General features: G+C 38.7%; 1 protein-coding gene across 2 annotated transcripts in view; it reads right to left on the bottom strand.

Moving 5' to 3' along the window:
* The window catches only part of CUL3 (cullin 3), a 112,387-nt gene that overhangs the window by 76,827 nt on the left and 21,137 nt on the right, over positions 1-14,423 (bottom strand). For both annotated transcript variants that reach the window (XM_075530390.1, XM_075530391.1), the window contains exon 2: positions 12,873-13,070. In XM_075530390.1, the coding sequence (XP_075386505.1) occupies positions 12,873-13,070 (198 nt within the window). The remainder of the gene's footprint in view (positions 1-12,872; positions 13,071-14,423) is intronic.

Genomic DNA, 14,423 nt, shown 5'->3' with positions numbered 1-14,423 from the left:
AGTTCACAAATGTCTAGGCTTTCAATCTTTGAGTTCCATTTAATTTTTGATGACTTCCAATTTTCCTAGATTCATACATCATACATTCCAGGTTCAAATTATTAATAGATGTTTGCAGCTGTTAGGTCACATGTTGAGTGTATCTGGTCAGTAAATTTAGATCTCAAAAGCTTGACTCGTCCACATCATTAAAGTCGACTCAACTTTGCAGTCAGATGTTCATCGTCTTGCAAACAGAGGCACTCACCCTCCAGCACTGTATCTGAAAGGGTCTGCTGCTCTTCAGAGTTTGCCAGCTAATCCTTCAGAAGGACCACAGATTTCTTTTTCTTAGTCTGTTCTTAGACTAGAATCGCTGCCCAAACGTGTTAACCAGGGTGACCCCACTTGTGTCTGACATACCACGTGGCCTGCTGCTATCACTCCCAGAGATTCACTTCAATAGGCAATTTTGAGTATTAACTACATTCATGGTATGAGACACAAAGATAATTTAAAAGTTTAGTGATTCAAAAAAGAACATCACCAGCAAGTAAAACATCACACGGTATTTAAAGTCTACTCCACAGCTTAGGCAGTTAAATCTGGTGAACCTGCTAAACAGAAACACTTTCTTCAAACCTGTTATGCTCCCTAACCGGAGACATCTTTCTTCCAAATCTTGCAAATTGCAAGTTACCATATACACTTGAGTAGAAGCTGACCTATCAGCTAAGGCACCTAATTTTACCACAAAAAATCATGAAAAATATGCTAAAAACCTTGGCTTATACACAATTATATGCAGTATTCCAGTCCTTATGTCCTGCACATCCCACTACTCCTTTACTCAACATAATCTCGATTGCTTTTGGGATGACCTGTTCATAGTCAAGTAGATCCCAAATCATAGTCATAAAAACGAACTGCACACACGGCTCACCCCCCACTCCCACCCCATTCTGTCTACTATCCATTCCAGAAACTACAAAAGTTAATTTGATAGAATGTCGCCTTCGGTCCTCAGTTTCTTCCATCAATTTTCTCCAATTAGAAAAAAGAGCCCAAGATGGCAGAATTAAACCCTGAAAACAGCATTCAAGCGACACCTTTAACCTATGTTTTTCACTATGCTCACTGTTTAGAAGCTTAAAAACCTTTAGTGGCTCCCACCATCAAAGACTACAACCACGACCAGAATAAAACCCAACTCCTCCACTTCTCAACACCTATTCCAATACATTTTACCATTATCATAGTCCATGCATTCATGTGAAGCCCATGTTGCCATATACACTGATCTGCCTGATGATGGTCACACCCACCTGCCTTTTCTTCTCATGCCATTTTCTCTACTGGGATTATCTTTTGCTATGATAAAATCTGAATAATCCTTTAAAATTCATACAAAAATGACATACTCTTCTCTTGGGCCCTTAATTTCTCAAGTAGAACAATTCCACTTCAAATCTGGTTACCCTACTAAAAACTTGTGAACTGCTTGCTGGTAGGAATGATGCTGGGTGTTTTGTTTTGTTAAGGGAGTTTGCCTGAAAGACAGAAAAGATCCAATAAGTATGGGCTTTGAACTTAATCTTTCTCAAGAGTTATTTCTAGGAATGTACCATTTGTCATTCACTGTGATTATATTTATAGCCTATTTTATTCATAAATGTATGTATTTTTAAATCTTTCTACACTCATTCACATATGCCCATTAAGGAGTTAGTGAGGAATGTCTAAGAAACAAAACAAAAAGTCTTTTATTATAAAAATCTGTTTACATAACTGGCTTATAAAACATTCCAGACTCACCACAAAGTTAACTAAATTCATTTCCATAGGCAATTAGCTCCCCAACATAAACATCCTAAACAGCACATAAACCAACTACTTAAAACTTTCCCTCTTCTCCTTTCCTTTCTAAAAATAGGGAGGGGGGAGGGGGATAGTTACTAGAAAAAGTTACTACAGAGAAATAATTCTCAGCACATGTATGTGAAACATAAAACTAAATTGAAGAATGTTATTTGTTGTCATCTGACTTCTCAAACAAGAAACTCACTTAGAAATTGAGAATAGGCTCCATAAAGGCTTAAATTTACTACATGTAAAACAAAGTGGTTACAGTAAATCAGGATCACAGGCATGGAAATCCAACAATGTTAAGTCCAAGAACATGAGATACACAAAGAAGAAATCCGTCTGATTGTAGAGATAAAAAATGCTTAAACCAGTGCCTGGCACATAATAGGGTCCCAAGCCCCCACGTGTCCCTTTCCCCCCTCCCCAGCTGTTATTTTTAGGAACGAAAAGAGAGCCAAAGTCGGCCCACTCCATTCCATCAAAGATTTTATTTAAGTAAGATTGAAAGAGAGACTTTGAAAATTACTGAAGCAAATGTTTTTTTTCTACACCAAGATGCTTCTTAGAGTACATTTAAAAATATGTACTGTTTGCTATTTGGAAACAAGCTTTTATTCCAAGAAGAAACAAATTTTCAAGTATAAGAATTAGCTATTACAGGATTACTTGTGGGGCTGCTATACTGTTCAATTACCAGAGAGTAATAATTTGATAGAGAATGGGAAATGATACATAAATAGGTCAAAGAAACCCATTAAGTATCACAAGACTAAAATGAAAAAGTTCTTCCTACATTGAAACTAAGGAAAGCGCCCCCCCCCCCCATACACACTTCAAGAAACAATTAGGTTCAGATGCTTTGATTCTAAACGTGTATTATGGTGCAAGATTTAAGAGTGGTAAATTGTAAAATCCAAATACCTACCATGTCTCTATTAGCATGAAATTGTAGTGATTTTCTAGCTAAAACAGCCAACTCCAATTTAATGTTATAAAAAAATAAACTGGGCTCTAATAATTTGTTCAGTTATTGGGTGCCATCAAGTCAGGTCCAACCCATAGCGACCTAATGTACGACAGAACAAAACAATGCCTAGTACTGCACCATACTGATAACTGCTCCTATACTTGAGCCCATTGCTGCAGGCACTGTGTCAGTCCATCTTCTAGAGACCCTTTCTCTTTTTCGCAGCTGTGCAACTAAACATGATTGTCCTTCTCCAATACTGGTCTCTCCCAACAACACGCCCAGAGTAGGTAAGGCGAATGCTCTCCATCCTTGTCTATACAGAGCACTCTGGCCTTACTTCTTCCAATGCAGATCGGTTGGTCTTTTAGCAGGCCATGGTACTTTCACTATTCTTCTCCAGCACCCTAAGTCATACGAGGAGATTCTTCTTTGGTCTTCATTCAATGTCCAACTTTCACATATATATGAGGCTATTGAAAATACCATGGCTTTCTCCACTCCCACCCCACTATCATGATCACAATTCTACCCTACAAATCTGGCTAGACCAGAGGATGTATACTGGTACTGATAGGAACTGAAAACACAGGGAATCCAGGACGGATGATCCCTTCAGGACCAGTGGTGAGAGTGGCGATACTGGGAGGGTGCAGAGAGGGTAGGTTGGAAAAGGGGAACCAATTACAAGGATCTACAATGTGACCTCCTTCCTGGGGGACAGACAACAGAAAAGTGGGTCAAGGGAGATGTCGGCAGCACAAGATATGACAAAATAGTAATTTATAAATTATCAAGGGATCATGAAGGAGGGGGGATCGGGGAGGGAGGGGAAAATGAGCTGATGTCAGGGGCTTAGGTGGAGAGCAAATGTTTTGAGGATGAGGGCAATGAATGAACAAATGTGCTTTACACAATTGATGCATGTATGGATTGTGGTAAGAGTTGTATGAGCCCCTAATAAAATGATTTTTTGCATATTTTTTAACATTTTATTAGGGAGTCATACAACTCTTATCACAATCCATACATACACATACATCAATTGTACAAAGCACATCTGTACATTCTTTTCCTCATAATTTTCAAAGCATTTGCTCTCCACTTAAACCCCTGGCATCCGGTCCTCTTTTTTCCCCTCCCTCCCCGCTCACCCCTCCCTCATGAGTCCTTGATAATTTATAAATTATTATTTTGTCCTATCTTGCCATATCCGGCGTCTCCCTTCACCCCCTTTTCTGTTGTCCGTCCCCCAGGGAGGAGGTCACATGTAGATCCTTGTAATCGGTTCCCTCTTTCCAACCCACTCACCCTCTACCCTCCCAGTATCGCCCCTCACACCCCTGGTCCTGAAGGTATCATGTGCCCCGGATTCCCTGTGCCTCCAGCTCCCATCTGCACCAGTGTACATCCTCTGCTCTATCCAGACTTGCAAGGTAGAATTCGGATCACGGTAGTGGGGGCGGGGGGGGGGGCGCGGAAGCACCTAGGAACTGGAGGAAACAGGGAACCTCTAGTTTACTGAGAACATTCAACTGACGGCACTAGTTGGGGTCCCACAAGGACGCTGAAGGATATTGTTTGAAGATTAAACTCCTTATTTACTGATCTTTTGAATGTCGGATGATCCACTGAATATTGAAGCTGCAGAACATCATTTGTGGGGCAAGGAGGGCTTCTGGAATAAAGCTGAAGACTTCATGAAGTGGCATGCCAGATGATACAGGAGGCCTGCAGGGCTGGGATTTCACACTGCTCTCCATCATCCCCCCACCCTCACCCTAATGGTCCCTCTCTGTCCCACCAGGCTAGACCAGTCCATGGGACATCGGTCCAAAGAACAGCTTCCGCCTGGAGGACGCAATGTAAAATCAGCAAGGACTATGTCTTGGCTTCTAACGAATTGTCTGCTTTCCTTCTTTAACATGGATTTGGTTTGAACCTGCACCAGTCTGCTGGTGGAATTCCTAAGCAGGAAACCACTGCCCAGCCTCTGCTTGGATGTAAAGCCTCCTAGCCCCTAGTCCTCCTGTGCTAGGACCCTGCCCTAGTGTCATCACACTCCCCAGATACCCAGAGCCATCTCGGGTATCTGAGATGCATTGGTTCATTTTCTAGCTAATGAAAATACATTTTGGAACAGAAAAAAAATCTGTTCTTGAGGTGTCTCGAAATTAAGGTGGGATACACTCAGTCAGTCTGGCTCTCATCAACTTGTTTTCATTTTCTTCGGCTTCAACCTGAACTTACATTGGAGCAACTGATGGTCTGTTCCACTGGCCTGGTTTAAGCTGCTGATTTCTCCAGCATCTCTTTTCACAGTTAGTCCATTTGATTTCCGTGTATTCCACCTGGAGAAGTCCATATGTAAGCCCACATTGCCTTTTGTGTTGTTGGAGAAAGGTATTTGCTATGACCAAGTAGTTGGTCTTGAAAACTTTTTTCATGCTATCTCCAACTTTGTATCTAGCTTCAAAACCCTATTTTCCCACTAAGACTCCTTCCTCGTTTGTTTCCAACTGTTACATTCCAATCGCCAATAATGCATCTTTGACTACTGCATGCTTGATCGATTTCTGACTGAAGTCATTGGTAGAATTTTTCAATTTCTTCATCACTAGCTTTTGTGGTTGGTGTTAATGTGAATAGAACAGTTCTTAGATTGGATTTCCTTGAAGGCAGATAAATATAACACTATACGGACAGCATTGCATTTCAAGATTGATCTGGCAATGTCCTTTTTAACAATGAATGCTACGCCATTTCTCATGTTATTCCCAGCATAGAAAATCAAAAGGTCTTCCCATTTAAAATGACCATTACTAGAGTCCATTTCAGTTTACTACCACCTAGGATTATTGATCTTTATGTTTCATTTTTGACCACTTCTAATTTTCCTGGGGTCATACTTTGCACACATCAAGTTCCAATCATGAGCATTATTTTACAGCTGTTTCTCCTACCTTGAATCAGCAAAGTAAGATCCACGGCTCCACTCCCATAGGCTTTATCCAACTCATGGTCAACTCCACTCTGAGGGAGAAATCGGCTTCTCCTTACTTCCATTTTGAGTGCCTTCTGGCCCTCGGAGTCTCTCCTGCTACGCTACCTCCAATAAGCTTCTGCTTCCATTCATTAGGCTTTCAATAGCCAACCGTTTCTGGAAGCTCTGGGTAAGGTTTTCAGCAACTCTTTCCTCTGAAGTGGAGAGCCAAGTTCTTCTTCACTGAGTCTGGAAGCTGTATTAAAAGCTGTTCTCTCAGGATGACCCTGCTGGCATTTGAAATACCAGTGACATAGCCTCCGGCAACACAGCAACACACAAATCACTGACAGTACGACAAACTGACACCCAAATGGTTGGCTAACTTGTGCTATGATTGTCTAATTTGTACAAGATTGTCAGTGACAAAATCAGTCCTGCAACTCAGTTCTACTTTTTTCCCAGTATTCTCCCTATTCAAGATATTTTAATTAATTTATTATTCAACTCCTCCCCTGAGCAGGAATATGCAAGCCTTTTATTTTAGTACTGTGAGTTTAGAGACTGTCAAATTTGAATCTTAGGTAGAAATCTAATACAAAAAATTAAGAGGTAACTAACTCCACCCTTAATCTGTCCACCAGTGAGTGACAGGCTGATTATCACTATTTCTGAATTTGCAACTTAATTACTGAATTGAAATTCCCTGGTCTCCTTATCTGAATTCTTAAGCTCTCTAACTTCTTCACACAATAACCAGAGTAATAGTTTAGAAACTCTATTATCAGACCACTGCATTTTCTTGCTTAAAATCCATAAAGGGCTTCCTAACATATCTTCAACTAACTCTAAAGCCCTTAGGTCATAGTTTCATGAAATGACTTCTCTCTCTTCAGTCTTACCTGCTTCCTCCTGTCCACTGCCCACTCTCAACACCCCATTCATTACAGACTCCCCTACTCCCATCCCAATTTCTCTATACTAGAAACTGGCAAACTACCGCCGACTGCCATTTTGATAGTTTTAAAGGCCCTTAGCCACATGCACATGGTCATGAGCGTATCCTTTTGTGCACCAAGAGGACAGGTGAGGAGCTGCACCAGACTATGACTCACAAAACTGAAGTGAACGACTACTTGGTCCTTCACAGAATAAACGTTACAAAAGTACACCTCGTTCACTGTGCCTAGCAGACTGAATGTTTGTGGCAATTGTGCAACAAGCAAGTTTATCAGCACAATTTTTCCAACCGTGCATGCTCACTTCATGTCACTGACTCATTTTGGTAATTCTCAGAGTATTCCAAATGCTACTGCCCAGTTAATAAGACTACTAAAACAAACTCGCTGCCAGTGAGCCGAGTACACACATAACAGGAAACCAAGAGCACTCTGACTCCCTTGACTGCTATACTAGCTTTACAGTGGCCTGCAACCAAAACTGCAAGGTGTGAGGGATGTGTGGATAGCCCTCACCTCTGTGTGAAATGCTCCAGAAACCACTCTTCGGTGTCTTCTCCATCTTCAACCCATTTAGAGGTCACCGTTTCCTTAACGTACCTGCCCTGATTGTATCATTGCACCATGTTACTTTTTTTCCTTAACCACTTTATTAAGAGCTAAGCAGACACCATTCCATAATTCATTCATATTGTTTCTTCATTACACTTTATAACTAAGCATGTTTGCTTTTTTACTTTTATTCCACAAGTGCAAAGATCAGATGTGTTCAATTTTTACCAAAATATTCTTTGCACTAATTTAAAGCTGGGCAAGTAACAAATGCTCTTGAATGCGGAATTCTGTAGTGAAAAGCCTTATAAGGAACCTTTAGGGGCTTAAAGAGAAAAATGGAAACTTTCTAAATAATTACTAGGGAACATTTATCTTATTTAGCAATGATATGGATCAAGTTCATTACCTGTGTGCGAGCGCGCGCGCGAGCGCACGCGCACGCACACGCACACACAACAATCAAGTGATTTATATCTTCCTAGCAAACCTACAAGGACAGAGCAGAAGTGCTCCACGTTTCCAGGGCTATAAATCTTTACAAAAGCAAACTACTTCCTCTTTCTCCCAGCAAGAAACTGATGGACTCAAACCACCAACCTTCCAGACAGCAGCCCAATACCTAAGCCCACTTCATGACAATGGTCCCTCTAGAAAAACAAAGAGCAATCCCTAAAACATTTTCATCTTCACTAACATGAAAAATGATTTTTATGGCAAAGCCCAAAGGCCACACCATACCCTAAGGTTCTGCTTTGTGGTGTTGGGAAATTACGAACTTCCTTATAATCAACCAACCCTACTTTCATGTAAAGCTGTACTCCTTTGCGTTCTTCCAAGTGGACTGCTGTCGGGTCCTGGCTAGCCGTGCCACAGCACTAGAAGGTGCATTACAGTGTTAGAGTACGTCACTTTTTCAAAGGCAAGTGCTGTTAGTTGGACAATCCAACTAACTGTCAAAAGAACACAGAACACAAAGAACAATAACAAAAAATCCTGATGGCTAGAGCAAATAATAAAATTTTTGTAAGTCCAATAAGGGATGTATCCTGTGCGTTTAAGAATTTCCATCAAAAGCTGCAACACAGAGACAGCAGGTATCCATTTTCATGCAGACTCCACTTTTGCACAATACATCAGTAACAACCCAATTCCACTTGGTAGAATAAATAAAGATGTTGTATTTTACATCACAGGTCAAATATTCTGAGCTACTCTATGATGGTACTGCCTATCAGTTCATCTTTCTTGGCAGTGCTTCCTTCATACAGCAGTACTGGATTCGTGTGGTTACTAATTTTTAACCCCAGGATTTCAAATGAAAGTAAGTGGAAAACACATTAAAAAAAAAACGAAAACAAAATACCAGCAGAGGTCTCAAATATTAATTCAATTGAATAAATAACTACATCAATCATTAAACTTTCAAAAATTGGTATATTTCAGCCTAGTCAGATAATAACTAAACTGGTCAAATGTTGATGACAGAAAAAAATAAGATTAAAGTACACTTTCAGACATCATTGTGAAAGAGACATAAAATAAGAGTTTAGCATATACAAAGGAAATCATCTAAAGTTCAAGGAAACCTCCATTATCTTTTCATTCCAATTCTCCCACACTTTCTTGAAGGATCCTTGTATATTTAACTTCTCTAACATAATCAACTGGAATAGAAGTTTTCCATAACCTACTAATATCAAACCCAAACCCACTGCCCTCAAGACTCTAAATCTTTAAGGGAGCAGGCAAGTCTAATCACTTCCTGACTGGAATTCCAGTGACCTTGTCATTACTTACCTCAGTGCTTATCCCATAGTACCACCGGGGCTCCGTAATCTAAGCAGTATATGTACCTAGAACCTCTGACAAATGAGAATATCCCTTCTTACACCCTTACAGCTTCACCATTATTCTCAATGTCATACTCTCATTCTCAAAACTTCAATTGCTTCAATAGACCCTCCTTCAGTAGATTCTGCACTCCTTTAGTTACCAAATTCCCTAATCTTATTTACTGTCCTCACCTACTTATCATAGCTTGCTTCTGAAAATTCAGCTCTTAGCTTGTTTTCTCAACTCTCAAACTTACACTTCAATACATGCTTGTCAAATAGTAAATCTCTACCTCTATTTCTGGACTCCTGTCCAAGTTGTAAAAGAGAAAGTCCAAAAGTGCTGCTGTAAAAGGGTTCCAGTTCATAAATGCATGGATTTATTCCAAACAAAGTATCTTTAAACAGACCTCTGGTATAAAGGGATCACTGCAGCCAAATTCTCTCAGCAAAATACTCATTTTAGTCTCATTAGAGTGCCTTCAAAAGCATTTTGTGTAGTTACCATCCACGTTTTAACAAAGCCAATCTAACCAAACCATTGCAATTTTGCAAGAAGCATACAGGAAATCTGCCACCCATAAAACGAGCCACGAAGAGAAGCCAATAAAGGGAGAGTCGTCACTGCAACAAATGGAGTGAAGTCTAAACACTGGTGGAGAAAGACAATAAAATTGCCACAATTAAAATGTGGACTAGTACACGGTTTGGCATTTTCTGTTTAAATCAAGCATCTTGGTTCAATGGGTGCCAAAAGGTTGCATGAAGATCAGCCATTTCAAAAAAGCTGATCTTTCCACCAATCTTGTACACAAGAGGAGGTTAATGAAGGTAATTTTGCAGAACTCCTTACCAGGAGCAAGTCCTAGGTTTACCAATCCAATTTAGAGAAAAGATCCAGTCAATACAGGGGCTCCCAAATAAATTCAAGGCAGAGAGATCAGGTCAGAAGGTACAGCAATTATTTATAGGATTCCAAAGGGTAATCTCAAAAGACTTTCTCCAAGGAAACAGGACATTGACAGTGCTCATGACGAAGATTTAAGAAAAATGAAAAGAGCACTGGTCGGAAAAAGACCAGACAAAGATGCTCCCAGGGATGTGTTTTATCCCCCAGTCAAGACAACCTACCTGTTCTTTCTTTGAGGGTGTCATGGGCTGTGCTCTGGGAATTTCACTGGGAAACCTTACTCAAAGCGTACTTTCAAAGGAACATGATTTAAGTCCCTGAAAGGCGAAGGGCATCATTGAAATGGTGTTTATCCATGAGCACAGAATTTGAGTGATGGCAACACTACCAACTTCAAAAGTTAACAGACCTAGGTGGAGGGCACATTGAGAAACAACCTCCTATTTTTGTGTTTCACTTTAATGTTTATGATTTTATAGCAATTTTTTTACTTATCCTCCCTGTATCTCTAAACTTGGTATTTCCACTTGAGCGTTTTCTTACTTTCTCACACTCAAATTTCTTCTCATATAAATTTATTTCTACGGTGCTTAAGTAACAACTATAAAAATTTCCATTATGATCTAAAATAAAGTGTCACCTCTACCCATTATAAGTAAGAGTTTCATTACAATTTAGTTTTATTTCAGAATTCTGACTCTAGTCATTTCAAGTTTATCACTCTATCAGATTATTCTAGGTCTTCTGTTTCTAGTAAGCATTTTCACTGGTTCTGCATTTAGTCTCGTTTTATCTTCTTCAAATATCCTGTGGCATATCATCTACTTATAAGCATCAAAGAGCTCAACACAAGCAAGTCTAAATTCTTTAACCTGGCATTCAAATTTTTCTACAGTCTCTTCCTAGCACATCTGTTCATGGCTACAGTCCACTAATCCCTAAAATTATGTCAATCACTGCACTCGCCACTTGTGCGCCCAGTTTATGTCTGAACGTCACATGACATCTGCTGTCTTGGCATGCCTTTCAGTGTTCACTTACATCCTAAACCTTTACAGACTCAGTTTCATTTGATATTTTCTCAAGAAACCTTAACTCTCCTATATTTGAATTCCTAAGCAATCTATTGCCTGGAAAAATCATTTGCAATTTAATGATACACCTCCTCACACTGTTACATAATGTGTTTGTCATCTCTCATATCAAAAGGAAACCTAGTCTCAGAATAGCTTACTATCACTCTTTTGCATCTAGTATGTTTTCATGAAAAGTTGTACATAATAAGCCCTTAATCAAAACCGACTGATTGAAGGATGAACACAATCACCTTACTTAATTAGTCCCAGCTATCTGTTCATGTTATCCCATTTAAGAGAAAGGAATTATAAAAGGAACCATAGAAATAGAAAAACTGCCATTTTCCAACCACTATAAGAACAATGATTCATGCAGGAACCATCAGTGGGTGCTAAACCATCACATAAAATTTGTTTTGGGAACAGGATATTCAAACAGTCTCAAAATTATATCTGAACAGATTACTTATGAATGACAAAGGGAAAAAAGGTACCTTCACAGTGAAGAAATCTGGCGGACACCAAGTGATCAAAGTTAACATCACCAATAATGGGACAAACTGACATCATGTGCCTCCTGATGTGATGCACTGAGGACACAACATCACTTATGTATTATTCCTGCCAAAAATGCATAACCTGAAACTAGTCATGAGGAAACAATCAGACAAACCAAAAACTGAGGGGCAATCTACAAACAACTGACCTATGCTCTTCAAAAAAGTGTCAATGCGCAGAAAGACAAACAAAGACTAAGGAACTGAGTATGTGACCCGGGACTAAATCCTGGCTCAGAAAGAAATAAAAAGTATCTATTGGTATAATTTGAATATGGGTCATTTGGGCCCCAGTATTCATTAAGGTTAAGGTGACTAATTTTTGGTCAGGGTATTTAGGGTAAATGAAATCTAAAACTTACTCTTTCATGGTTCAGTGATAAGAGTACAAAACATAGTAATTAACAATAGGAAGATTGGCAAAAATGTGACAAAATGTTAACCGTTGAAACTAGGTGAAGGGAAAACAGAGTTCACTTTCATGCAGCTTTTATTTTTCCAAATTAACAACTTTTAAAATGGATACCTTAATACCACACAAAAATGATGAGAGGTCTTTATGAATCTGTGGTATTTTATGTTTTCTCTGGCAATCTTAAAACAAGGCAATATAGTAAAGTTATTTCATTCTTTTAATAATACTAGCAGTGGAAGAATTTGCACAGTGAAAACACTTGTGTTTTATAGTGCAAATATATTTTTTCAAGCAATCATTTTATACTTTTAACAGTACATCACTAAATTATCTTTTAAAAAAATTCACGTTTACTATATTAAAATGAGTACGGTCAATTTCAATGAAAAGTCTATGAGAATGTTTTTTAAACAATGTAGTTCCATTTCTCAATATACAGAGCAAAGAGAGGAAGCTAACGTCGACTACAAAAGCATTTGATATAAAAAATAATTATAGGTACTTAACTTATTAAGAAATATTTTCAAAGTTACTGAAAATGTTTGCTTCCTTAATTATTGTTAGAGAATATATTTTACCATAGATCATAAGCATCTTCTGTCAATTTTAAATTCTAATTTACCCAATTGTTAAGTTCTGACTGAGATTTCATAATTATTTCTATAGGCTCCTTGGACTCTTTAAAAATACTACTTCTACTCAAAGTAAAATATGATTACAGAGGATTCTTTACAGTCCATATTATTAGTAAGCAACCCTTTAAAAGTGGATACCTTATTTATGAGATGTTCGGTAACAACTTCTCTTAGTCCAGTGTAGAGCTTTTCTCCATGTTTATGCAAAACCATAGTATATGCATTTCTATAGAGCTCTTCAAAACTAAGACCACTGTTATTCTTACGCTGAATTTCTTGAATTGCATTTTTCAGAAGGTCCCAAATGCTGTTTACATATTTTTCATCCATGGTCATCTGTAATATTCAAAAGAGGGTAAAGAAAAGTTAAATTTTTCCATATGTTTAATTATACAGCCACATTCATAACTCTGCCTGACTTACTACAAGGTGACCAGATTTTAACATTGGTAAAGCGGGACACCATTGATCAAACTCATAGCCTGGCGCAATAGCCACATGGCAGCCGAAAACTGTATGCCCTAGCTCGTCTTGAGTTCTTTCCAAAAATCAGGACTTTAAAACGCCGTCAGACGCGGGAAAAATTGTTAAAAAGTGGGACGTCTGGCCACCTTAACTTACCAGGATGTTAACAACTTGATTTTAAAGTCTGACATAAGTAAAAGAAGAGGACACATTTAAACATAGTTTCTACAGCTGAGGGAAGCTTCTAATGTTTAATCCTTTAAAATCCCTCCTTTAAGAAAAACCATAATCGCTAATGGTAGCACTTGCTATATCCAAAATATTTTTTCTCCAAGTTTACATAGAATAAAATTCCAAAGAAATGGTAAGGCAAAAGGATTGATTTAAAAAATTAATTAAGTTTCAAATGGGGTCATGAAATCTATTTACTTTAACAAATTAAATATACAGAAGAGACCTGCAAATAGCTTTTTTATCTTTTTAATTTAACATAGCATTCTCAGTTTCCTCTTTCTCTAGTTCAGAGTTAGTCTGTGACTCCTTGTTTGTAATTACCTTATATACATCCAAAAATCGCTTCATTCTTCCCACTGCACCCTCACAAATGCTTGTCAAGCAAATACTGCCTACCTACTCCTAACCTACACCCATGTAGCGTAAAGTAAGTGAGTAACAAACTCAACCAGACTTAGTTTAAATTCATAACCACCAAGTACAAGCAGCAAGGATGGCAAGACTTCATCTCATGTACTTTGGACATGTACGTGGGAGTACCTAGTCCTTGAAAAGAACATTATGTTGATAAAATAGATGGTCAGTGAAAGAGGACAGCCCTCCAAAGGGCATTTATAGAGGTCTAAATACAGGTAGGTACATATGTAAATATATATATATATGAGACAATGAGGAAACAGGTCTCTGTACATATATTTATAGGTTTAGTATTAAGGTAGCAAATGGACATTGGGCCTCTCAAGTACTCCCTCAACACAACACTTTGTTCTAATAACCTGGCATTCCATGATTCTCACCTTCCCAACATGATCGCTGAAGACAAAGTAGGTGCATAAGTAAATGTGGTGAGGAAAGCTGATAGTGTATGGCTATCAAAAGATATATAGCATCTGGAATCTTAGAGGCTTGAAGATAAACAAGCGGTCATCTAGCGGAGAAGCAACAAAGCCCATATGGAAGAAGCACACCAGCCTGTGTGATCATGAAGTG

The sequence above is a fragment of the Tenrec ecaudatus genome, chromosome 13 (assembly GCF_050624435.1).
Source record: "Tenrec ecaudatus isolate mTenEca1 chromosome 13, mTenEca1.hap1, whole genome shotgun sequence".
In the NCBI taxonomy this organism is placed as follows: domain Eukaryota; kingdom Metazoa; phylum Chordata; class Mammalia; order Afrosoricida; family Tenrecidae; genus Tenrec; species Tenrec ecaudatus.
Note: the sequence above shows the minus strand (reverse complement) of the source record. Positions and strands in the feature narration are given on the sequence as shown.